We start from the raw sequence: 25,372 nt of genomic DNA, 5'->3' as shown, positions 1-25,372 counted from the left end.
TCCCCAAGAAGGGGAGGGATGGTGGCTCAGTGGTAGAGCATTGGTTTGGTAAGCAGAAGGCCCCAGGTTCAATCCCCGGCAGCTCCAACTAAAAAGGGTCCAGGCATGTAGGTGTGAAAAACCTCCGCTGGAGACCCTGGAGAGCCGCTGCCAGTCTGAGTAGACAAGATTGACTTTGATGGATCGAGGGGGGTATGATTCAGTAGAAGGCAGCTTCATATGTTCATGTGTAGGCCACATCCCCTGACATCACCATTCTTTAGGGGAGAGACAGTGGCTCAGTGGTAGAGCATCTGCTTGGTAAGCAGAAGGTCCCAGGTTCAATCCCCGGCATCTCTGACTAAAAAGGGTCCAGGCAAGTAGGTGTGAAAAACCTCAGCTTGAGACCCTGGAGAGCTGCTGCCAGTCTGAGTAGAAAAGACTGACTTTGATAGACCAAGGGGGGGTCTGATTCAGTAGAAGGCAGCTTCATATATGTTAGGGAGGGATGATGGCTCAGTAGTAGAGCATCTGCTTGATAAGCAGAAGGTCCCAGGTTCAATCCTCGGCATCTCCAACTAAAAAGGGTCCAGGCAAATAGACATGAAAAACCTCAGCTTGAGATCCTGGAGAGCTGCTGCCGGTCTGAGTAGACAACACTGACTTTGATGAACCGAGGGTCTGATTCAGTAGAAGGCAGCTTCATATGCTGATGTCAGATTCCGAGAGCATTTGTGGCAACATGTGATTGGTCCATTCCTGAAGCAAACTTATCTCGCATTTCTTAGGCTAGGGCTTCCTGCCAGTAGAGCGCGCTTCACAGCTCTTCCTTGCTGAGCAAAGCTTGAATCCGGCGGTACCTTTGATATCAACACACACGTCTTCAGAGACATACCTAGTAGGTATGCATGCACATGACAGTTATACCCGGAATAAAACGTGGTTAGGTGCCACTGGACTCTCACCTTGTTCTGCTGCTTCAGACCACACCAACATGGTGATCCACCTTAATCTCTCTTCCTTGCTGGTCGCCGATAAAATGAAACTTCCACAATGTACCTTCGTCCTCCGACCGTACAGTTACACATCAGGCCATGGCAGTTTTTGCCCTGTGGAATTCCAGCAGTTAAAATTGTCTGGAGTTGACAAGAGGGAGGTTCCAGTTTGGAGAGAGCCAGTTTGGTGCAGTGATTAAGTGTGCAGACTCTTATGTGGCAGAACCGGCTTTGATTCCCCACTCCTCCGCTTGCACCTGCTGGAATGGCCTTGGGTCAGCCAGAGCTCTCGTAGGAGTTGTCCTTGAAAGGGCAGCTGCTGTGTGAGCTCTCTCAGCCCCACCCACCTCACTGGGTGTCTGTTGTGGGGGAAGGAGATAAAGGAGATTGTAAGCCGCTCTGAGTCTCTGATTCAGAAAGGCGGGGTATAAATCTGCAATTCTTCTTCTTCTTCTTTCAAGTCCTGGAATTCCTGGTGTGCGGGAAGTTCTCGGGGAGAGCATTCTAGAACAGGGGTGTCAAACTCATTTGTTATGAGGACCAAATCTGACATAAATTAGACCTTGTTGAGCTGGGCCATGTGTACCTATTTAAGATTAGGTTTTAAAAGTCTTAAACCATGCTTAAAACATTAGCACTTGTTGGTCTTAAAGGTGCTTTCTTTGTATCTCTCCCATGGGACCCAGGGAACTGGGCAAAGGAAGCTCTGGCTCTTTCCTTCCTTCCCCAGGGGACCAGGAGTGGGAGGAGCCTCAGCCAGTAGAAGGAAGAGAGGCTTGACTCAGTAGCTCTGCTGCGTGATTGAGAGCCTGGCAAAGCAAGCTATTCCTCCCCCCCCCTTCCTCCCAAGGGAGGAGCCTCAGCCAATGGAAAAAAATAGAGGTTTTGCTTTGTCGTTCCTGTGAGACCGAGCAAGCCTTGCAAAGCAAGCTGTTGTGCAGAAGGAAGCAAATGACAACCAGTTGTTCGGGGGGGCCTGATAGGAGCCCTCCGGGGGCCTGATTCAGCCCCAGGGCTTCATGTTTGACACCCCTGTTCTAGAAGAAATGGTTCCAACTGAGCTCAGAATTGCACCCAGAGGTTGCAACGATAAAGGAACTGCATGCTGGGGTCGTGGCCAAGAGGTTTTCCCCTCCAAATCTCAACGGGGCCACGGACTCACGAGCTGGTCCTCGGTCAAGGTGCTCCGGCCACTGCTTCCTTTGCCAGATGGTGAAGGAACAGGCTTCTTTGCAGGAGGGTTGGAAGGATAACGAAGGCCGTGTCTGTTGAGGCACTCTGAATGCTCAAAAAGCCCTGTAGGAGCCTGGTGGGAGGCAAACACGGTCACGGGAAACATCGCCTATTGACCACACTGCCTGTCTGCCATTTCCCGAGAGAGAATCCTCGGTCTTGTGTCCCAGAAGGTTCCCGGTCGATGTGCATCAGATGAGCTCAGCAACGGGGTGGGGGAGACAGTGTGACCTGAGAAACCCCTCGCCAACAAATCTGTCTCCAAACCATAGGAACCGAGAGGCCAGGCTTGCGCCCAGCTGCTGTTCTGCCAAATATTACAGCTGCATGGACCTGTGGGTCATGACCGGATGGGGCCAAGTGGAAGAAATGGGAGCACCACGATCCATAGGGCCAAGAATGCCCCCTCCCCTCTTCTGTCCAGGAGTCCCAGTCAGTCCCTGGACCCCCCTTCGTCTGCCACTGCTCTCCACCCAGGTTGCAAGACACAGGCCAGGAGGGCATCGTTCCTCTGCTCCTCCGTCCCCAGGCAAGGGGGCTCCCTTTCCCTCCCCCTCCTGACAACGTTTACATGGTGTTCCGTGCCTAAAGCTAAACACCCACCCCCCCGCTCCACCTCGGCACTCTCTCTCCCCCCCTCGCTTAGTATTTATGCTGCCACACCAATAGTGACAAAATAATAATAAAAAAAAGAGTTAAAGATACCAAACCGGTCGCTGGTGACGTCTTTTTACCTTTTGTGTCAGGTGGATAGAGGATGGTGCAGAATTGTTTTCTGTGGCCCCAGAAGGCAGGACCAGAACCAATGGGTTGAAATTAAATCAGAAGAGTTTCCAGCTCAACATGAGGAAGAACTTCCTGGCCGTTAAGAGTGGTTCTTCAGTGGAACATAAGAACATAAGAGAAGCCATGTTGGATCAGGCCAATGGCCCATCCAGTCCAACACTCTTGTGTCACACAGTGGCCAAATAGATACACACACACTGTGGCTAATAGCCACTAATGGACCACTGCTCCATATTTTTATCTAACCCCCTCTTGAAGCTGGCTATGCTTGTAGCCGCCATCACCTCCTGTGGCAGTGAATTCCACATGCTAATCACCCTTTGGGTGAAGAAGTACTTCCTTCTATCCATTTTAACCCGACTGCTCAGCAATTTCATTGAATGCCCACGAGTTCTTGTATTGTGAGAAAGGGAGAAAAGTACTTCTTTCTCCACTTTCTCCATCCCATGCATAATCTTGTAAACCTCTATCGTGTCACCCCGCAGTCGATGTTTCTCCAAGCTAAACAGCCCCAAGTGTTTTAACCTTTCTTCATAGGGAAAGTGTTCTAAACCTTTAATCATTCTAGTTGCCCTTTTCTGCACTTTTTCCAATGCTATAATATCTTTTTTGAGGTGCGGCGACCAGAATTGTACACAGTATTCCAAATGAGACCACACTATCAATTTATACAGGGGCATTATGATACTAATTGATTTGTTTTCAGTTCCCTTCCTAATTATTCCCAGCATGGCGTTGGCCTTTTTTTTATTGCAGTTGCACACTGTCGACATTTTCAGTGAGTTATCTACCACGACACCAAGATCTCTCTTGGTCAGTTTCTTCCAGTTCACAACCCATCAACTTGTATTTGTAGCTGGGATTCCTGGCCCCAACGTGCATTACTTTGCACTTGACCACACTGAACCTCATCTGCCATGTTGACGCCCACTCACCCAGCTTCAACAGATCCCTTTGGAGCGACCTCACAGTCCTCACCACCCTGAACAATTTAGGGCCATCTGCAAACGTGGCCACTTCACTGCTTACTCCCAACTCCAGATCATTAATGAACAAGTTAAAGAGGATGGGACCCAGTACTGAGCCCTGTGGCACCCCACTGCTTACCGTCCTCCACTGCGAAGACTGCCCATTTATACTCACTCTCTGCTTCCTGTTAATTAGCCCGTTTTGATCCACAAGAGGACCTGTCCTTTTACTCCATGACTCTCAAGCTTTCTAAGGAGCCTTTGATGAGGAACTTTTATCAAAAGCTTTCTGGAAGTCAAGGTAAACAGCATCAATTGGGTCCCCTTTGTCCACGTTTGTTCACCCCCTCAAAGAAATGTAACAGGTTAGTGAGGCAAGATCTTCCCTTACAGAACCCATGTTGAGTTTTCCTTGGGAGGTGGTGGGCTCTCCTTCCTTGGAGGTTTTTCAACAGAGGCTGGATGGCCATCTGACAGCAATGTAGATTCTGTGAATTTAGGGGGTGGCGTTGGTGAGTTTCCTGCATTGTGCAGGAGATGACCTTGGAGGTCCCTTCCAACTCTATTATTCTAATCTGAAACAAAGGGAAAGGAGGAACTCAGGCCTCAGGGTGCAGGCACCGGAGAGATGTCAGCTCCCCTGGAGGAGGAAGAGGGGTGCCCCTTTGTTTCCTGGCAGGGCTTATGGGCCAGGGCTTCCTCTCCTTGAACCACCATTGAGCAAAAAATCTCCCCGCCCCCCAGCAGCTCTGGGGCGAGGCCTTGATACCTCTTCAGCACCCTAGTCCTGCTGGATGAGGCAGTTCAGCCTGTCTGGGTCAGACTGAAGACCCATTTCATTTAATCAAGGAGGGCTCATGGGGGGTATCAGCTACGGGCTAGGGCCTGGGATGACCGAGTTCAAATCCCCTTACTCAGCTCCGGAAGCCAACCAGGTGACCTCGGGCTGAGTTTGGTGTAGTGGTTAAGTGTGTGGACTCTTATCTGGGAGAACCAGGTTTGATTCCCCACTCCTCCACTTGCACCTGCTGGAATGGCCTTGGGTCAGCCAGAGCTTTCTTATCTGGGAGAACCGGGTTTGATTCCCCACTCCTCCACTTGCAGCTGCTGGAATGGCCTTGGGTCAGCCATAGCTTTCTTATCTGGGAGAACCGGGTTTGATTCCCCACTCCTCCACTTTCAGCTGCTGGAATGGCCTTGGGTCAGCCAGAGCTCTCTTATCTGGGAGAACCGGGTTTGATTCCTCACTCCTCCACTTGCAGCTGCTGGAATGGCCTTGGGAGTGGGGAATCAAACCCGGTTCTCCCAGATAAGAGAGCTCTGGCTGACCCAAGGCCATTCCAGCAGCTCCAAGTGGAGGAGTGGGGAATCAAACCCGGTTCTCCCAGATAAGAGAGCTATGGCTGACCCAAGGCCATTCCAGCAGCTGCAAGTGGAGGAGTGGGGAATCAAACCCGGTTCTCCCAGATAAGAGCTATGGCTGACCCAAGGCCATTCCAGCAGCTACAAGTGGAGGAGTGGGGAATCACACCCGGTTCTCCCAGATAAGAGAGCTATGGCTGACCCAAGGCCATTCCAGCAGCTGCAAGCAGAGGAGTGGGGAATCAAACCCGGTTCTCCCAGATAAGAGAGCTCTGGCTGACCCAAGACCATTCCAGCAGCTCCAAGTGGAGGAGTGGGGAATCAAACCCAGTTCTCCCAGATAAGAGAGCTATGGCTGACCCAAGGCCATTCCAGCAGCTGCAAGTGGAGGAGTGGGGAATCAAACCCGGTTCTCCCAGATAAGAGCTATGGCTGACCCAAGGCCATTCCAGCAGCTACAAGTGGAGGAGTGGGGAATCAAAATCGGTTCTCCCAGATAAGAGTCTGCACACTTAACCACTACACCAAACTGACAGAGATATACTGCCTCTGTCTATGTCATTTGCCTCAGCCTATTATGGCCATGCAGCTGAAAAGACACTCCCAGTGTTATTTAAACATTGCTAAAAGTAATCAAAGAATCACCAGAAACAGATCCTTATTCTAAAAAAACTAACAGATTTTCACATGGCCCATTTTGCTCCAATAAGCCAAGGGGGGGGGGGAATTGTAGAAAAAGGTTTATTGAAATTCATCAATGACAAACAAGACATCAAACTCAAAAGTCTGGCTTTCTGTGAGAGGGGAAGTCGCAATGGGTTTTTTTTATTTATACAGATGAGATACTGACTAGGACAGAAAAGTCACTTTTAGCGCTACGTTTGAAGAGGGATATGAAATTAAAACTGTACATACAACTAGGAACTTTGTAGTCAACTTTACTGGCTTCCCAACTACGTAAGAAAATACAACTTTTGTATTCGCATTCCGTGCTTGTGTATGAAAAGAAACCTCCGTAGGCCCGACATGCACCCCTTTTCCCCCTTCGGCATTGAAAGGTTTGTAAAAATCCTCAGCATAGTATAGCAAGCACAAGTGGAAACAAGATTCGCATCACTTAAAATATCAAGGAAGTGTTAATATATTTATATATCATATTTTACAGACCAAAATAGAACACACCTTAATTAAAAAGGTTCAAACATTTCCTTTTTTTTTTTTTTATTACAACTGTCAAATTCAGTCCACCAGTTAAACTCAGGAAAATTCGAAAACACTTTTTATAGATATTTATAGATATTTTAATGACTGCCGCTTGCAGGGGACGGGCTCCGGCTACCCTACGTGAACATAAACCCGCTGGGGACTCGTCTCCTGCACACAAGACCCAATAAAACGAAACGGCAGCTGTACAAGAAAACGGTTCGTGAAGTTTTCCTCCAGCACAAGAGGCGCTTCCCCAACAGATGGGGGGAAAGGGAAAGTGTGGGGGGAAAACCCACATGAGATTTCCAAAGTTACCCCCAAACCAAATAAAAAGGGGGGGAAAAGGAAAAATATATATATTTGGTCACTATTTACAAACAGGAAAGTAAAAAGTTGCCTACAGGAAATACAGGGAGGGTTGTTTTTTTTATTTTCTTTCTGGAAACGGCAGTCATTGACAAACAGGTGACAAAGGAAAACACTTGATATATCAAGATGCTGTTTGCATACCTGCTGCTGTAGCTGGAATGCTTTTGCTGCATCCAGAGAAGGGGGTGGGGGGAGAAATTACTTACAATATGCTCAGAAACTGGCAAAAGCCATCAGCTCTAAGGACCCAAGAGATCTCACCGCAGTCTCCATTCAGACTAACCTGGCATCACGCATGTAAATCTTCTTCCTCATCTTTTAAAAACGTTTTTTTTCCTTTCCTTTTTTAAAAAAACCAAAATTGTTCAAAATTGTTCCACTCCGAGAAGAAACAAAATTTTACCACTTGCCTTAGATCTGATATTGCAGAAACAGGAAGCAAAGACAGACTCGAAAGGAAATTCATCAGAAACAAACAAAATGGAGGAGTGGCGGGGGCTTTTCTTTTTTTTTAAAAAAAACGGTATTTTAATTCTCTCGCCCAGCCAAGTTATCACTTCCCTCTTGACCCCACAGCAACATTACACTCCGGGGGGGGGGGGGGGGAGTCCAGGAGGGGAGGGGGGAGGGGAGTACAGGATAGAAACAGTCAGATCACAATAGGAAACCGGTTTTTCCAAGATAGGTGATTTTGAGCTTAATCCTCTTCGTCGCCTTCGTCGTCTGCCTCTCGTTTCCTCTTCTGCCCTCTTTCCTCATCTGCAAAAGGGAGTGACAGGGGAGGTTTAGGGGTCTGCTGGGCCAGCCTGCCCCCCCTCCACAAAGACTGGTGGGGTGATGCTGGCTGAGATGCAATCGCTTCTTCCGCAGCAGGGAAAATTTTGACAGATGCAGTTGGGTTGTTCGACACTTATGCTAGGAGAAGCAACTCGTTCTGAAATTCTTTCTGCACAGCTGTCAGAGAGCACAGGAAGCCCTCCCCGGCCTGCAGCTGAGTCCCCCAGCAACGTAGAGCCACGACCAGTGCCTAGCTTTGCAGGCAGAAGGGGTGGGGCAGTCAGCCCTCTTTCCCAGTCCCGCAAAGTGGCCTGCTGGACAACTGGCTGCCAAATTCAACTGGCTTCTCTTTCTGAACCCAGCCCCAGGCAGAGCGGCTCCATGAAGCCTAGCCCCACCCCCCACCCACCCCGGCCGAGCTTTCCGGTAAAGTCTGGCCACCGTGATTGGAGTCTACTCTTTTAATGATGTTTTTACACTGCTTTTCTTTCCTCAAGTATGCAAACTGGAAGAGTGGACGAATAAAGAAGGTGTCAGCATAAGCAATTCATAAGAACGTAAGAGAAGCCATTTTGGATCAGGGAATGTTCCCTCTAAGTGGAGTTTTGTGAGCAGAAATTCTACTTCGTGTGCTGCTGGCATTGAAGCTGAGAGCGAGCAATTTGGCTACTGCGTAAATTAGCTTGTTCTGGGGTCATCCTTCCTGAGCTGAGACAAAAACGTGTGAGCTGGAGATTAAAAAACTGTGAGCTAGCTCACACTAACTCAGCTTAGAGGGAACACTGGGACCAGGTCCATCCAGTCCAACACTCTGTCACACAGTGGCCAAAAAAACCAGGTGCCATCAGGAGGTCCACTAGTGGGGCCAGAACACTAGAAGCCCTCCCACCGTTGCCCCTCCCAAGCACCAAGAATGCAGAGCATCACTGCCCCAGACACAAGAACATAAAAGAAGCCATGTTGGATCAGGCCAATGGCCCATCCAGTCCAACACTTGTGTCACACAGTAGCCAAAAAACCCCAGGTGCCATCAGGAGGTCTATCAGTGGGGCCAGGACACTAGAAGCCCTCCCACTGTGGCCCCCTCCCCAAGCACCAAGAATACAGAGCATCACTGCCCCATACACAAGAACATAAAAGAAGCCATGTTGGATCAGGCCAATGGCCCATCCAGTCCAACACTCTGTGACACACAGTGGCCAAAAAACCCAGGTGCCATCAGGAAGTCCACTAGTGGGGTCAGAACACTAGAAGCTCTCCCACTGTTGCCCCTCCCAAGCACCAAGAATACAGAGCATCACTGCCCCAGACAGAGAGTTCCATCTATACTCTGTGGCTAATAGCCACTGATGAACCTCTGCTCCACATGCTTATCCAACCTTCTCTTGAAGCTGTCTATGCTTGTAGCCGCCACCACCTCCTGATCGAGAAAAGACCAAAGGAATATGGGCAGGAAGGGGCCCCTGTGTGAAAGCCACATCAGCCAGGGAGGCCAGCAAAGATCTGTGAAGCAGCTCCTCCCAGAGAGTCAGAACTGACCCCCCCTTTTTTTAGCACAGAAGCCTGAACTTGACGGACGTATCTGCCCATAACTGAAGGCATCTTCTCATCAGTTTCTGGGTTTGCATTGCCGAGAGAGCATTGTGGTGCTAACAAGAAGGGGGTTAATTCCTCCTGTCTGAGGTCTGTCCTTACCAGCTTCCTCCTCCTCCTCTTCGTCGTCTACTTCACCATCATTGTAACCTTCTTCATCTTCCTAGGGAGAGAAAGCAGAAAAGGCATGCTTCATTCTGATCCAGGCGTCGACCAAACTGGCAAAGCTATTTAAATGCTTAAGCTTGAAAAAGGGGGAAAGATCTGCTGCAGGTGGGGGAAATAATCTTTCTACACCAGACCATAAAGAAATAGGCCTGGTCAATACACGTCTCTGCTCCACCCCAAGAAATTCCCTGTTGTTTTGTTGCTACTGCTCAATTAATATTCATGCTGGACATCAAAATCCTACCTCCTCGGCCTGACGTGGATAGCCCAGGCAAGCCAGATTTCGTCACATCTTGGAAATTAAACAGGGCCGACTCGGGCGAGTATTGGGAGACCTCCTATTGGATGGGAGACCTCCATGGAATACCAGCAGTCAGGAAGACATGGGCAGGCTTTATTCAGCCACCTCTCTGGATAGTCTCCAGGCTCCCAGTAGGGGTCAGTCACCAGAGGCTGCCATGACTTTCAGGTGCAGACACACACGTGTCACATGCACACACACACACACACACACACACAAAGCCCCTACAAAAATGCAAAAAATATCCTTACCTCTTCTTCCCCGGTGACATCCTCCTCTTCTCCTTCCTCCTCTTCCTCCTCCTCCTCTTCGTCTTCTACTACCTGAGCATCTTCATCATATTCCTCTTCTGCAAGAAGCGGGCAAAATCATGAGTCGTTTGGCTTCCACCAGCAGAGTCCCTGCACTTGGGCTGGGCCGGTCGAGCTTTCCTCTGCGCTTCTGTAGGGCCGCCCTCTGCCTGTTACTGACCCTCTGCCCATGCCCTTGGGCCAGCAGCCCAGGCTGCAGGTATCTTAGAGGGGAAACTCTCTCCCGGTACGGAGACGGCGGTCTACCCGCTTAATGTCAGGCTGCTGTCTCCCAACTCGTGCACCACTACAGTGCAGAAGAACCTCAGACCGGACAGGCTCCTTTTGCTCTTCCATCCAGGGCTGCTTTTGTAGCAGGAACTCCTTTGCATATTAGGCCACACCCCTCTTATATAGCCAATCCTCCAAAAGCTTCCAGGGCCTACTGTAAGCTCTTGGAGGATTGGCTACATCAGGGGGTGTGGCCTAATATGCAAAGGAGTTCCTGCTACGAAGATAAGCCCTGCCATCAACAGCCTCCTTTCTTCTTCCTATTGAGAATGTTCCTCCCCACCCCCATCCCCACGCAGGCCCTCTTTTCAGGCTGACTCTCCTCTTCTCACCCAAGCGCGTTTTGCTAAAGAGTCCCTGCCCTTTGGGGATTTTTATGAGCTCAGATCTGGCTGACACAAGGGGAACTGGAAAGTGCTCAAGAATGGCTCTGCTTAAAGGCAGTTAGGTGAATTTATTTTCTGAATTTATCAACCGCCTTCCCCAGTGGAACTGTTTATAGGTCTATTTCTGTGAACATGAGCATATCAAAAACATTACATAAAACAGATTAGAACCAGGTAAAACATGGTACACTGCCTCCCAGGGAGGTGGGGCGGTCAGTCAGTATTGTGTGGTCAACCGTGTCAAATGCTGATGAAAAAATCTAGTAAAATCAGCAGTGCTGATCCACCATGGTCCAATTGCTGTTGAAGGTCACAACTGCGGTCTCTGTTCCGCACCCAGGTTTGAAGCCAGACTGGACTGGATCTAATGCGGAAGTTTCATCCAGGAATTCCAGCCACCGTTCTCTCAGTTACCTTCCCCAGACACAGCAGATTTGAGACTAGGTGGTAACTGAACAGCTTCAATACAGGTCAGACTGGAGCCTCCTTTAAAGAGCTGGGAAAGTGGCCCTGAGAGAGAAACAAATCCACAGTCTCTCTCTGGGAGCGTCCCACAACATCACGACCAGATTTAACCAGCCAGGATAGGCAGGGATCTAAGGGGGCAAGTCATCAGCTGGACAGCTGCCAGAATCCTGTCCACGTCCGTCAAGAGCGAGCAGGCAAAAGTGGTTCAAGAGAGGGCCTGTATAAGCCACGGAACCCCCTGACACATGAACGGAATAGAAATCGGTGCCTGCCTTTTGGTGGGCTTTCAAAATTTTACCTGCAAAATATGTTGCAAAAGTAATTTAATTCTGGCTTACTGAATAATTGCCTATTCAGTATGCCTGTTCATTGTTACTTACCCCCACCCCCGCTTGTCTCTCTAGCCTGAGTTCAATTAAATCCACAGGCTTTGGCATGCTGAAGAGCCTCAGAATGCCACCTTAGGGCTGCCTGACTGGATCAGAATTAGGCCCTTCTTGGGGGGGGAAGCCACAAGAGCAGCCAATCAGACGCTTTTGTAAACTTTCACAGAGTGCCCCATCACGCCGGTGGTTGTTCATCCTCCATTAGCCAGCATCCAAAGGCAGGCTTGCCCCTCTGCACAGAGGTTCCATTTTGCTTTGGAGTTTAACATCTGTTGGGAGACTAGCCTTCTAATCCTTTTCAAAAACCAACTGTGGAGTTCACTATGGCAATCGTGCATTTTAGTTAGCATTGCTGGGCTGTATCCCACACTAAATTTCCACTGTGGGAGGCATTTTCATCTATTTCTTTCCCCGGCAACCTCCAGTTCTCCCAGATGCTTTTCCTGGGTGTGGGGGGGTAGGTCTCCTGTCTCCTAGGAGCAGCATTTGGGGACCACGTCAAGCTGCAGAAAGAAGTGAGGAGATCTGGACAGAAATGCTCTCCTTTTGTCGAGATCGATGGAGGGAACCAGGCTCTTCTGGTTTGCCCCTTCCCTCATTTGCACTTTCCCACCTCCCGGGCCAGGCCATGTCTGCATGCTTTTGATTTTTCCACCACGTGGATATTCTGCATGCCTTCTGGAGGATAAGCCTGCATATTGTTATAGTTACAAGACTGTTCAGCCACCCCGACAGTACTGATCGCTTTTTAAATTCATAATTCCTTGAAGTAGGCCAAGCTGGCATACCCCATTCCTCCCTCCTCCGTTTTTTATCCTCCTGCTACCTGGTGAGGCGGCAGAGTTACTGGCCTAAGATCACCCAAGCAAGCTTCCGTGATTGAGGAGGGATTCAAATGGGGTTTCTCAAGCTGCCAGGATATCCCACCCCCCCACAAGACAGAAGTGATCCATGAAGCATCGTACCGTCTTCGTCTTCGTCTTCCTCGTCATCGAGGCCTTCCACGTAGCCTTCCGCGTCTGAATCCGGAGCCTCTTTGTCATCCCGGTCGTAGCCGTCCAGGTATGTGAGTTGAGGAAGGAGTTTGAAGACGTTGTCTCTGTAGTCATTCAAGTTAGTGACCTCGCAATTGAAAAGATCTAAACTCTTCAGGTTTTCTAGTTTTTCCTGAGAAGCAAAAGGAAGGAAGGGGGAGGTTCACCCCAGACCTGAGAGGCATTTCCCAAAACGAGTATGCTCCCCAAAACAGAATTGAAACTGTGGTTTTCACACAGGAAAACTCCCAAGGTACTTAAGCCACTGCAGAGGGAACTGTGGCTGTCGGGAGATTCCGCACGGCAGACCACTCGAGAATCTCACACGCCCATCGAAAAGACTGGCTGCTAGAATATTGCTAGTGCAAAAATGGAAGCTTCAGGGACTTCCTACAAAACAAGATCGGATTGGGAAAATATTGGAAACAGCAGAGCTGGACTACTTATCCTCGCTAATCGCTGGAAAATCTAAAAAAGAAGCAAGAAAACACTGGGAACGATTGTATGTTTGGTTAGATTCTTAAAACGGTTTTGAGGCTAAATAAGGTTAGCTGATGTGAACTTACATTACCTATTCGTATGTATAGTTCAAGAATAAAATCCAAAATAGATGAAGTAAGAACTTACAATACTTTTTTTTTACGTAAGGTCGAATGAATTCAAACACTTCATGTTTGATCTCATGCTATAATGATGTGAAGTGTATTATGTTATTGTTGAATCATGCTTTATCTAAGATTTCAGGTTTTCACGGCTGGTTTGTAGAATCTTCCGGGCTCAAGTGCCGTGTTCTACTGAGAAAGTTTTCCTTCCAGACGTTTCGTTCTCAGCTGCGGAGAACATCCTCAGTGGCGTTGCAGCCGGAGCAGGCGCTCTGACCTTCTTGGCTGCTGTGCATTGAGTGGGGCCAGGGCTGCTGGAGAGCTGCTATTTCTAGGCTGGAGGGGGTGTGGTGAGAGGGCAATTGGTTTGTGGATGTGCCACAGGAGGTGGTAGCGGCTACAACAATGGGCACATCCACAAACCAATTGCCCTTTCACCACACCCTCTCCAGCCTAGAAATAGCAGCTCTCCAGCAGCCCTGGCCCCACTCAATGCACAGCAGCCAAGAAGGTCAGAGTGCCTGCTCCGGCTGCAACGCCACTGAGGATGTTCTCCGCAGCTGAGAACGAAACGTCTGGAAGGAAAACTTTCTCCAGTAGAACACGGCACTTGATCCCGAAAGATTCTACAAACCCTAATCATGCTTTATCTCTTTACTACCCTTCCCCCCTCCTTATCTAGAAACTTAATAAAACTTTAAAATTAAAAAATAAAAGACTGGCTGCCCTGACAGTGCTCTGCTCCTGTCCTTCAGCTGACTGCCGGAGGGGCTGTGGCCAACCGGCTGCTTGGCCTAGACGAGATGCCCTTCGTTACACGATCCACAGAAACCCCCTCAGACTCCAGCTTTGGAGAAAGTATTCTTAGCCCTCCGATTCAGGGAGGAAAGCATTAAGAGGGGCTGAGGAGAGGCAGGAGCCAAGCTAAGGAAACTGATATGTCTTTCACAAAATTCTCTTACGGTTTGACAAAACTGAGTTTCACTGCAAGCTGGTGTCTATCTGTCTATTTATCTACCTTTGCCCTCAAGTCACAGACGACTTATGGCAAGTCCATCAGGCTTTCAAGGCAAGAGAGGAGCAGAGGCGCATAACCACCCTGGACTTCCCTGGACTGGTGGGTGGTCACCCATCTAAGTACAGCCAGTTTGGAGTAGTGGCGAAGTGCGTGGACTCTTATCTGGGAGAACCGGGTTTGATTCCCCACTCCTTCACTTGCACCTGCTGGAATGGCCTTGGGTCAGCCATAGCTCTCTTATCTGGGAGAACCGGGTTGATTCCCCACTCCTCCACTTGCAGCTGCTGGAATGGCCTTGGGTCAGCCAGAGCTCTCTTATCTGGGAGAACCGGGTTGGATTCCCCACTCCTCCACTTGCACCTGCTGGAATGGCCTTGGGTCAGCCAGAGCTCTCTTATCTGGGAGAACTGGGTTTGATTCCCCACTCCTCCACTTGCAGCTGCTGGAATGGCCTTGGGTCAGCCAGAGCTCTCTTATCTGGGAGAACCGGGTTGGATTCCCCACTCCTCCACTTGCACCTGCTGGAATGGCCTTGGGTCAGCCATAGCTCTCTTATCTGGGAGAACTGGGTTTGATTCCCCACTCCTCCACTTGCAGCTGCTGGAATGGCCTTGGGTCAGCCAGAGCTCTCTTATCTGGGAGAACCGGGTTTGATTCCCCACTCCTCCACTTGCAGCTGCTGGAATGGCCTTGGGTCAGCCAGAGCTCTCTTATCTGGGAGAACCGGGTTGGATTCCCCACTCCTCCACTTGCACCTGCTGGAATGGCCTTGGGTCAGCCATAGCTCTCTTATCTGGGAGAACCGGGTTGGATTCCCCACTCCTCCACTTGCACCTGCTGGAATGGCCTTGGGTCAGCCAGAGCTCTCTTATCTGGGAGAACCGGGTTGGATTCCCCACTCCTCCACTTGCACCTGCTGGAATGGCCTTGGGTCAGCCAGAGCTCTCTTATCTGGGAGAACCGGGTTTGATTCCCCACTCCTCCACTTGCAGCTGCTGGAATGGCCTTGGGTCAGCCAAAGCTCTTATCTGGGAGAACCGGGTTTGATTCCCCACTCCTCCACTTGCAGCTGCTGGAATAGCCTTGGGTCAGCCAGAGCTCTCTTATCTGGGAGAACCGGGTTGGATTCCCCACTCCTCTACTCACAGCTGCTGGAATGGCCTTGGGTCAGCCAGAGCTCTCTTATCTGGGAGAACCGGGTTTGATTCCCCACTCCTCCACTTGCAGCTGCTGGAATGGCCTTGGGTCAGCCAGAGCTTTCTTATCTGGGAGAACCGGGTTTGATTCCCCACTCCTCCACTTGCAGCTGCTGGAATGGCCTTGGGTCAGCCAGAGCTCTCTTATCTGGGAGAACCGGGTTGGATTCCCCACTCCTCCACTTGCACCTGCTGGAATGGCCTTAGGTCAGCCAGAGCTCTCTTATCTGGGAGAACCGGGTTTGATTCCCCACTCCTCCACTTGCAGCTGCTGGAATGGCCTTGGGTCAGCCAGAGCTCTCTTATCTGGGAGAACCGGGTTGGATTCCCCACTCCTCCACTTGCACCTGCTGGAATGGCCTTGGGTCAGCCAGAGCTCTCTTATCTGGGAGAACCGGGTTTGATTCCCCACTCCTCCACTTGCAGCTGCTGGAATGACCTTGGGTCAGCCAGAGCTCTCTTATCTGGGAGAACCGGGTTTGATTCCCCACTCCTCCACTTGCAGCTGCTGGAATGGCCTTGGGTCAGCCAGAGCTCTCTTATCTGGGAGAACCGGGTTTGATTCCCCACTCCTCCACTTGCAGCTGCTGGAATGGCCTTGGGTCAGCCATAGCTCTCTTATCTGGGAGAACCGGGTATGATTCCCCACTCCTCCACTTGCAGCTGCTGGAATGGCCTTGGGTCAGCCAGAGCTCTCTTATCTGGGAGAACCGGGTTTGATTCCCCACTCCTCCACTTGCAGCTGCTGGAATGGCCTTGGGTCAGCCATAGCTCTCTTATCTGGGAGAACCGGGTTTGATTCCCCACTCCTCCACTTGCAGCTGCTGGAATGGCCTTGGGTCAGCCAGAGCTCTCTTATCTGGGAGAACCGGGTTTGATTCCCCACTCCTCCACTTGCAGCTGCTGGAGTGGCCTTGGGTTAGCCAGAACTCTCTTATCCGGGAGAACCGGGTTTGATTCCCCACTCCTCCACTTGCAGCTGCTGGAATGGCCTTGGGTCAGCCAGAGCTCTCTTATCTGGGAGAACCGGGTTTGATTCCCCACTCTTTCACTTGCAGCTGCTGGAATGGCCTTGGGTCAGCCATTAGCTCTGGCAGAGGCTGTCCTTGAAAGGGCAGCTTCTGTGAGAGCCCTCTCCAGTCCCACCCACCTCACAGGGTGTCTGTTGTGGGAGGAGAAGACATGGGAGATTGTGAGCCGCTCTGAGTCTCTGATTCAGGGAGAAGGGCGGGGTATAAATCTGCAGTTCTTCTTCTTCTACTAACCAGAGCTGGTCCTGCTGAGCTTCCCAGATCTGCTAAGACTGGGCTAGCCGGAGCCATTCAGGTCAGGCCAGAGTAAAACAGAGGGGGGTTTGCCTTTGCCCGCCTCTGCATAGCAATCCAGAACTTCCTCGGTGGTCTCCTGTCCAAGTACCAACCAGGGCCGATCCAGCTTTGCTTCTAGGATCTCTTGGGATCTGGCTAGAATGGGCCATCCAGGTCAGGGCAGGAGCGGTCAAACTGCAGCCATCTTAAGCCAATCCCCCCTCCCCATTTCAGGGTTTGCAGAGCAAGAGGCGAAGAGCGGGGGCTGGCCGTTGCCTGCCTTGGCATCTTGGTGGCCTCCCATCTAACCACGGCCGACCCTGCTTAACTTGCAAGGTCTGATTAGACGGAGCTGGCCTCGGCTATCTGCAGCGGGTCGCTGAAAAACCGCCCTTATTTTGTTGTTTGTCTCAAGCCAGGAAAATGACAACCGATCAAACCACATGCAAAGCTGCGGGTTTATTAGTACGACGTCTCTCCACCGATACAGTCCTGGCAGTTTAGGGCTGGGAAGGGTCAGTCCTTCATCGATCACCTCTCACGGCCCAGGCTCAAATGAGAAGCGAGAAAGGCTGGCAAAAAGAGAAGGGGCTTTGGGGGGGGGGCAAAGCAAAAGACCAAGATTCATTGCGAAGGGGCAACCAGACTGTAGCGAAACAGATGTGGGTCTCATCAAGCTTCAGGCAATACAGCTCCGCCCCCAACCCACGGTGGTCCCGGACAGGGCTTTTTTTGTAGCGAGAACTCCTTTGCATTTTAGGTCACACACCCCTGATGTAGCCAATCTTCCTACTGTAAGCTCCTGGAGGACTGGCTACATCAGGGGGCGTGGCCTAATATGCAAAGAAGCCCCTGCTAGAATTCCAAGCTCCTGGAGGACTGGCTACATCAGGGGGTGTGGCCTAATATGCAAAGGAGCCCCTGCTAGAATTCCAAGCTCCTGGAGGACTGGCTACATCAGGGGGCGTGGCCTAATATGCAAAGAAGCCCCTGCTAGAATTCCAAGCTCCTGGAGGACTGGCTACATCAGGGGGCGTGGCCTAATATGCAAAGAAGCCCCTGCTAGAATTCCAAGCTCCTGGAGGACTGGCTACATCAGGGGGCATGGCCTAATATGCAAAGAAGCCCCTGCTAGAATTCCAAGCTCCTGGAGGACTGGCTACATCAGAGGGCGTGGCCTAATATGCGAAGAAGCCCCTGCTAGAATTCCAAGCTCCTGGAGGACTGGCTACATCAGGGGGCGTGGCCTAATATGCAAAGAAGCCCCTGCTAGAATTCCAAGCTCCTGGAGGACTGGCTACATCAGGGGGTGTGGCCTAATATGCGAAGAAGCCCCTGCTAGAATTCCAAGCTCCTGGAGGACTGGCTACATCAGGGGGTGTGGCCTAATATGCGAAGAAGCCCCTGCTAGAATTCCAAGCTCCTGGAGGACTGGCTACATCAGGGGGTGTGGCCTAATATGCAAAGAAGCCCCTGCTAGAATTCCAAGCTCCTGGAGGACTGGCTACATCAGGGGGTGTGGCCTAATATGCAAAGAAGCCCCTGCTAGAATTCCAAGCTCCTGGAGGACTGGCTACATCAGGGGGTGTGGCCTAATATGCAAAGGAGCTCTTGCTAGAATTCAAAGCTCCTGGAGGACTGGCTACATCAGGGGGTGTGGCCTAATATGCAAAGAAGCCCCTGCTAGAATTCCAAGCTCCTGAAGGACTGGCTACATCAGGGGGGCGTGGCCTAATATGCAAAGAAGCCCCTGTTAGAATTCCAAGCTCCTGAAGGACTGGCTACATCAGGGGGGCGTGGCCTAATATGCGAAGAAGCCCCTGCTAGAATTCCAAGCTCCTGAAGGACTGGCTACATCAGGGGGGCATGGCCTAATATGCGAAGAAGCCCCTGCTAGAATTCCAAGCTCCTGGAGGACTGGCTACATCAGGGGGGCGTGGCCTAATATGCGAAGAAGCCCCTGCTAGAATTCCAAGCTGCTGGAGGACTGGCTACATCAGGGGGCATGGCCTAATATGCAAAGGAGCCCCTGCTAGAATTCCAAGCTCCTGGAGGACTGGCTACATCAGGGGGTGTGGCCTAATATGCAAAGAAGCCCCTGCTAGAATTCCAAGCTCTCGGAGGATTGGCTACATCAGGGGTGTGTGGCCTAATATGCAAAGGAGCCCCTGCTAGAATTCCAAGCTCCTGGAGGACTGGCTACATCAGGGGGCGTGACCTAATATGCAAAGGAGCCCCTGCTCCAAAAAAAAGCTCTGGCCCCAGAGTTCACCTTATTGAGCCAACTTTGCACACACTCACCAGCGGTTCTATTGTACTGAGATCCTTGATTTTGTTGCCGCTTAGATTTAGATGCGTGAGGTTCGGACATTTTTCCGCCAAGACTTCCAGCCCTCCTGAGATTCTGTTGTCGCTTAACTCGAGCTGAGAGGGAGAAAGTTTCATCCAAAGTTTGAATCTTTGACCACAAGGGAAACCAGACTACTTGGCGCAAAGTCCTCTCATGCGTAGAAACCGTCAGGGACCACGGCATCCGCACTTACCTTCTTCAGCTTGTTTAACTTTGGTAAGTTGGCAACCGAGGTGAGGCCGACATTGATTGTACTTAAGAATTCCAGCTCTTCAAACTCATCCGTGAGGCCTTCGATTTTGCCGTCATTTGACCTACAGTTGTCAAGGACAAGTTCCTTAACCTGGGGATCGAAATTTAACCAAAACAAAATTAGGTGCTAAATAACTCTTTGTAGCCGTAATCACAGAAAAATTAACATTCTCCCTCCCCCTCCTCTTTATTAGAAGACTGCAGCAGCCAGCTTGCTAGGTTTTAACTGACCCCTAAAAATATTACTAGGAAGTGTTTCTGTGCAAAGACTAATTTACGCAACCCATAATAGTCCTGGCAGCACCAATGCCATTCTTGTCAGCTGGGACATGACTGCAACATTCCTTTGCCTATTTCCTGGTGTGTGTTTTTTTAAACCCTGATGTACAAAAAAAAGAAATGAACTGTAGTAAATCATTGAAATATCTTGATTTTGAAACCCTGGCTTAAACCATGAAATGGGCTATCTTGGGCCTAATGACTCTCTCAGCCTAACCTACCTCGCAAGGTTGTTGTGAGAATCATGCATAATTAAGTCTCAAGCTCCCTAGACATTGCCACTCACCCCGCCCCCTTATCATCCCCTTGAATCAAAGGCTGTGAGTCTGTGTGACCGCAGATTTATACCCTGCCCTTCTCTCTGAATCAGTCTCAAAGCAGCTCACAGTCTCCTTTATCTCTTTCCTTCCCCCAACAGACACCCTGTGAGGTGGTGGGGCTGAGAGGGCTCTCACAGCAGCTGCCCTTTCAAGGACAACTCCTGCGGGAGCTAGGGCTGACCCAAAGCCATTCCAGCAGGTGCAAGTGGAGGAGTGGGGAATCAAACCCGGTTCTCCCAGATAAGAGTCCGCACACTTAATCACTACACCAAACTGGCTCTTTCAAGGACAACTCCTGCAATAACTATGGCTTATCCAAGGCCATTCCAGCAGCTGCAAGTGGAGGAGTGGGGAATCAAACCCGGTTCTCCCAGATAAGAGAGCTCTGGCTAATCCAAGGCCATGCCAGCAGGTGCAAGTGGAGGAGTGGGGAATCAAACCCGGTTCTCCCAGATAAGAGAGCTCTGGCTAATCCAAGGCCATTCCAGCAGCTGCAAGTGGAGGAGTGGGGAATCAAACCCGGTTCTCCCAGATAAGAGAGCTCTGGCTAATCCAAGGCAATTCCAGCAGCTGCAAGTGGAGGAGTGGGGAATCAAACCCGGTTCTCCCAGATAAAAGTCCGCACACTTAACCACTGCACCAAACTGGCCGGGCTGCTGAGGATCCCAGTAAAAGACAGCTAGTTCTTGATTCCCCATTTCTGGTTCTTGCAGAATGAAATGAGAGAGCTCCAGGCACTTGCTGCCAAAATTAGAAGGATGCACACCCACCCCATCGCTTCTCCAGGATCGACAGTCTATACTTCAAGGATTCCTTTGGGACCTGCGGGGTTCGAGGCTCCTCCTGCCCTGCTTGCCAACAGTTCGGGCTCTGCTGTCTCCCTCTCTTGAGTGTGAACTGCCATGCCCCCGGTTGCTATGGCATCCTGGCACCACCCACCCACCATGTCGCTCTTTCACTGAACGGAAAGCCACCTTCCAAACAGGTTCCTCCGGATCTTTGTGACGACTTCCCTCTAGGACAGTGGCGGCCAACGGTAGCTCTCCAGATGTTTTTTTGCCTTCAACTCCCATCAGCCCCAGCCAGCATGGCCAATGGCTGGGGCTGATGGGAGTTGTAGGCAAAAAAAAACATCTGGAGAGCTACCGTTGGCCACCCCTGCTCTAGGAAGTTTGCTCTCGCCTGCCCCAGGAGGGTCCCACCTTTCCTTTAGCCTTTCAAAATACACAATCTCCTAATGCTCCAAACACACACGACAGTGCTCCACCCACCCCACTCCCCTCTCACAATGACATCGCCAGATCGGAAACCACCCTTTGTTCCCATGGGCCAGAGCCCAGGGCCAAGATCCGCAGCCTTCCCTGCTCTCATGTCGAACCCTAGGCCTCCTGGAATAACTTGGCCATTGCACGAGTGACTCTATACCCCTCCTCAGGCTACAGCACTGAGCATACAAGGAGAATTTCTCCCCACAAAGACATTTCATTCAGTCCTCGCCAAATCCTTTTTTGTATTTTTGTGGTTTTATGGGTTTGTGTGTGTGTTGAAGAGGCCTGTGGTGCAGAATGGTAAAGCTGCAGTACTGCAGCCCAAGCTCTCTGCTCACGACCTGAGTCCGATCCCGGTGGAAGCTGGGTTCAGGTAGCCAGCTCAAGGTTGACTCAGCCTTCCATTCTTCCGCGGTTGGTAAAATGAGTACCCAGCTTGCTGGGGGTAAAGTGTAGATGACTGGGGAAGGCAATGGCAAACCACCCCGCAAAAAGTCTGCCGTGAAAATTGTCGTGATGCGACGTCACCCCAGAGTTGTGTGTTTTCACCTGTAAGTCACGGTGACCGATGCCCTACTGGGGGGTCTGGAGGATATTCAGTGAGACAACTGATTAAAGCCTGCCCCAGCCTTCCTAACTACTGGTATTCCAAGGACATCTCCCATCCAAGTACTTGCGCCAGTACTTAGGCTGGTAGCAGCTCTGTCCTTTTAACTGGAGATGCCAGGGCACCTTCTGCATGCCAAGCAGAGGTTCTGCCACTGAGCCGCAGCTACGCTATCTGACTTGAAGCGCTTTGAAGAGGGCAGGTTATTAAAAGCCCCTTTTCCCAAGAACTGCTCATCACTGTACAAATGTTTTGAGCACTTCTCTATTCAGTTTGGTGTAGTGGTTAAGCGCGTGGACTCTTATCTTGGAGAACCGAGTTTGATTCCCCAGTCCTCCACTTGCAGCCGCTGGAGTGATCTTGGGTCAGCCATAGCTATCGCAGGAGTTGTCCTTGAAAGGGCAGCTTCTGGGAGAGCTCTCTCAGCTCCACCCACCTCGCAGGGTGTCTGTTGCGGGGGGGGGGGGAGAGAGAAGGTATAGGAGATTGCAAGGCTGAGGCTGAGTCTGTGATTCTCATTCAGAGAGAAGGGCGGGGTATAAATTTGCAGTCTTCTTCTTCATCTGACATCCTGGTGGGGTGGGGAAATGTAGCCAGACCTTGAGGGGCCTCATGTCAGCTGAGCCCATGTGAGAAAGACATGGTGGGCATCATTTTCACAGCATGAGAGCAGGATGAGTCCACTGGCAGCCCCCCTTTGGATTCCAGGTGGGCACATCCACCTTGAAATAGAATGGAAGACCTTCTTGGCAGGTCGTATCTGAAGATTTCAACAGGATGCAGTACCCCGTGAAGGACGTCATTAAATCATGCTGCTGACCAGTGTTCCCTCTAAGCTGAGTTAGCGTGAGCTAGCTCACAGATTTTTAGCCTCTAGCTCACACATTTTTGTCTTCGCTCAGGAAGGATGGCCCCAGAGCACACTAATTGATGAAGGAGCTCACAACCTGAATGGCAGTAGTTCACAAGGTAGAATTTTTGCTCACAAGACTCCATAGCTTAGAGCAGGGTTTCCCAAACTTTTCTTTCCGGTGGCCCAGTTATTTTTACACTTCTCCTTCGTGGCCCACTAAAATTTGAGGGTGGAGGCAGGAGACTTTGGGGGTGGAGCCAAGAGACAGGAATTATGTCATTTCCTATGGGTGTCACTTCCAGGTCAAGGGCCAGATGATGTCACTTCCGGGGCACACTGAACCAAAACTCCACCTTTTCCTGTGATGTCACTTCCAGGGCACTCCCCCAACCAGCCCCTTTTTCTGAAGTAACTTTGTTTTCAGAAAAATCTCTCTGAAACTCATGCTGAGCCAAAATGCGGGTGGAAAGTGAGCAATCTGCAACTTTTTCATACATTCACAGGGTCCCCTCTTTCCACCCCCACACCTGCATGCACCAATCTGTTTGTGTGCGTTCTCCAGCTTTCAAGCCCATGTTCAATTGCCTGTACCACCTATACACCCCTTCAACGGCACTGGCCAGTATATGCAGTTGGCAGAGCTGTTGCCATTGTCATCAGGAATGCCAGCACTGTGTACCACCCACACTGGGCCCTGGCAGCTGCTCTACCTCAAAATATGCTGACACATTTAGTAGGCCCTTCCTTCAGCTGCTACTACTGGAACTCTGCCTCAAACTACAACCAAGCTTGCTTGGTTTCAAGAAAATCTTTTGACAGCTATTTTTCATATTTTTCCTTGACTGAAACACTGGGAAATTGTGAAAGGTAGCAGAGAATTGTACTGCAATTAATGAATTAATTCCAAGTTATATGAAGTTCATACAAGCTTTTCTGCAGTTATCCCAAAAAGGATATTTATGAGGGGCTTGCAGCTTTTTACTGGCTGTGTTTCCCAATGCTTTTAAAAGCAAGCTGTTGTGCAGATATTTAGCCAGTGAACTTCTTTCATCCTTTTTAATATCTACAGGAGGTGTTTAATTTTGGTGTCAGATAGCTGTTAGCAGCAGGACCAGTAAAATGGTGCCAAGTTCATAGTACCATCAGCTCTCCAGTGCTGTTGAGATATACAGCAGTAATCTCCAATAATCTTTTTCTGCCCCACGCCTCTCACTCTCACTCACACAGAAATCTCATAGAAAGGCCAGCTGGCTACAACTGGGGGTGCCAACTTTTCATTGGCAGAGCTCCTATGTCTGCAAGAACAGTATGATGAGCAGAAAAGTTTCATCCAGTAAAAATGGAAGAAAAAAAAGAAAGAGAAAGGGGGAAAAAGAAAGGGAAAGAATGAAATGGAAGGAAAGGCAAAGAAAGAATGGAAAGAAAGAACATAAGAGAAGCCATGTTGGATCAGGCCAGTGGATCATTCAGTCCAAAATTTTCTTTTTTTTTTTTTTTTTTTTAAAGTTTTAAAGTTTTATTACTAAAAATCAACTACAAACATAACAAAATGCTAACACACTAATAACATGAAACATATAACATAAAAAACAACACAATACACAACACAATATACATACTACTCCCTACCACATCATCCCCTACCAACTACCAACCACCCACACTGGAGAGGGATAGGGGGGTTAAACATAAAAGCATTACACAGTTCAATGCTTCATCTATACATTATCCTGATATACTCTGTTTTTATATGTCTTATATCATATAACATATGTCATATATCATATATCAAAACCTATCATATATCATAACCTCTGTTTTTAACCCAGTCATATACAGGGTCCCATTCCTCCCGACATTTCTGCACATTACCACCTCTTAATCGGGTGGTCATCAAATCTGCTTCCGCCGTTTCAAAAAGTTTAGATATAAATTCTTCTCTGTTAGGAGTTCTGTCCTCCTTCCAGTACTTAGCATATAAGATTCTGGCAATTGTAACTATGTACAACACTAATTTCAACTTGGTCGCTGGTAAATTTTGTCTGCAAATGTTTATGAGATACAGTTCCGGAACATGCTTTACTTGTATTTTCAGAATTTTTTGAATCCAGATATTGACTTGTGTCCAATATTTCCTGGCCTTTTTACAATGCCACCATATATGGAACAGAGAACCTTTGACTTCGGTACATTTCCAACATTTATTGGAGTAAGAGGGATATATTTTTGCCAATCTGTCTGGAGTGAGATACCATCTATAAACCATTTTATACACATTTTCTTTGAGGTCTGCTGGTTTTATTAACTTCATATTCTGCTTCCATAGCTTCTCCCACTCTTCCAGATCTATATTGTAACCAAAGTCTTTCAACCATCTAATCCAGGCTTCTTTCACCACTTCATCCTGCATCTTGGCTTGGAGCAGCCATTCATATACCTTGGCAATTAATTTTTGTTTAGACTCCAAAATCAAATCTAGATCAGAGTCGGAATTCCCAAAACCTATTTCTTTATCTTTTCGAAATCTCGATCTCACTTGACATTGTAGCCACCAAGATAGCTTTAAAACTTCTTCTTCAATCAGTTCATTGTGGTCATTTAACAGATAAGCATAGTCCTGTTGATTTTCCCAATTATATAATTTAGGATGCGACGAAGCCTCTATCGGGGAAATCCATTTTGGCGTCTGTTTATACAGTACTTTTATTTCGCTCCAGACCGCATACAA

The 25,372-nt window shown here is 49.5% G+C and overlaps 1 protein-coding gene across 1 annotated transcript in view; it reads right to left on the bottom strand.

Moving 5' to 3' along the window:
* Window positions 1-6,048: 6,048 nt before the first annotated feature.
* ANP32A (acidic nuclear phosphoprotein 32 family member A) overlaps window positions 6,049-25,372 on the bottom strand; it is a 33,149-nt gene continuing 13,825 nt past the window's right edge. Inside the window, exons 2-7 of the mRNA XM_060260140.1 lie at window positions 19,259-19,408; window positions 19,017-19,139; window positions 12,524-12,725; window positions 9,989-10,086; window positions 9,371-9,431; window positions 6,049-7,657 (exon numbers count right to left, since the gene is read on the bottom strand). Coding sequence (XP_060116123.1) covers window positions 7,596-7,657; window positions 9,371-9,431; window positions 9,989-10,086; window positions 12,524-12,725; window positions 19,017-19,139; window positions 19,259-19,408 — 696 coding nt within the window. The 3' untranslated portion in view covers window positions 6,049-7,595. The remainder of the gene's footprint in view (window positions 7,658-9,370; window positions 9,432-9,988; window positions 10,087-12,523; window positions 12,726-19,016; window positions 19,140-19,258; window positions 19,409-25,372) is intronic.

Source organism: Heteronotia binoei, chromosome 19 (genome assembly GCF_032191835.1).
Source record: "Heteronotia binoei isolate CCM8104 ecotype False Entrance Well chromosome 19, APGP_CSIRO_Hbin_v1, whole genome shotgun sequence".
NCBI lineage: Eukaryota > Metazoa > Chordata > Lepidosauria > Squamata > Gekkonidae > Heteronotia > Heteronotia binoei.
This window is presented reverse-complemented; position numbering and strand designations above follow the sequence as displayed.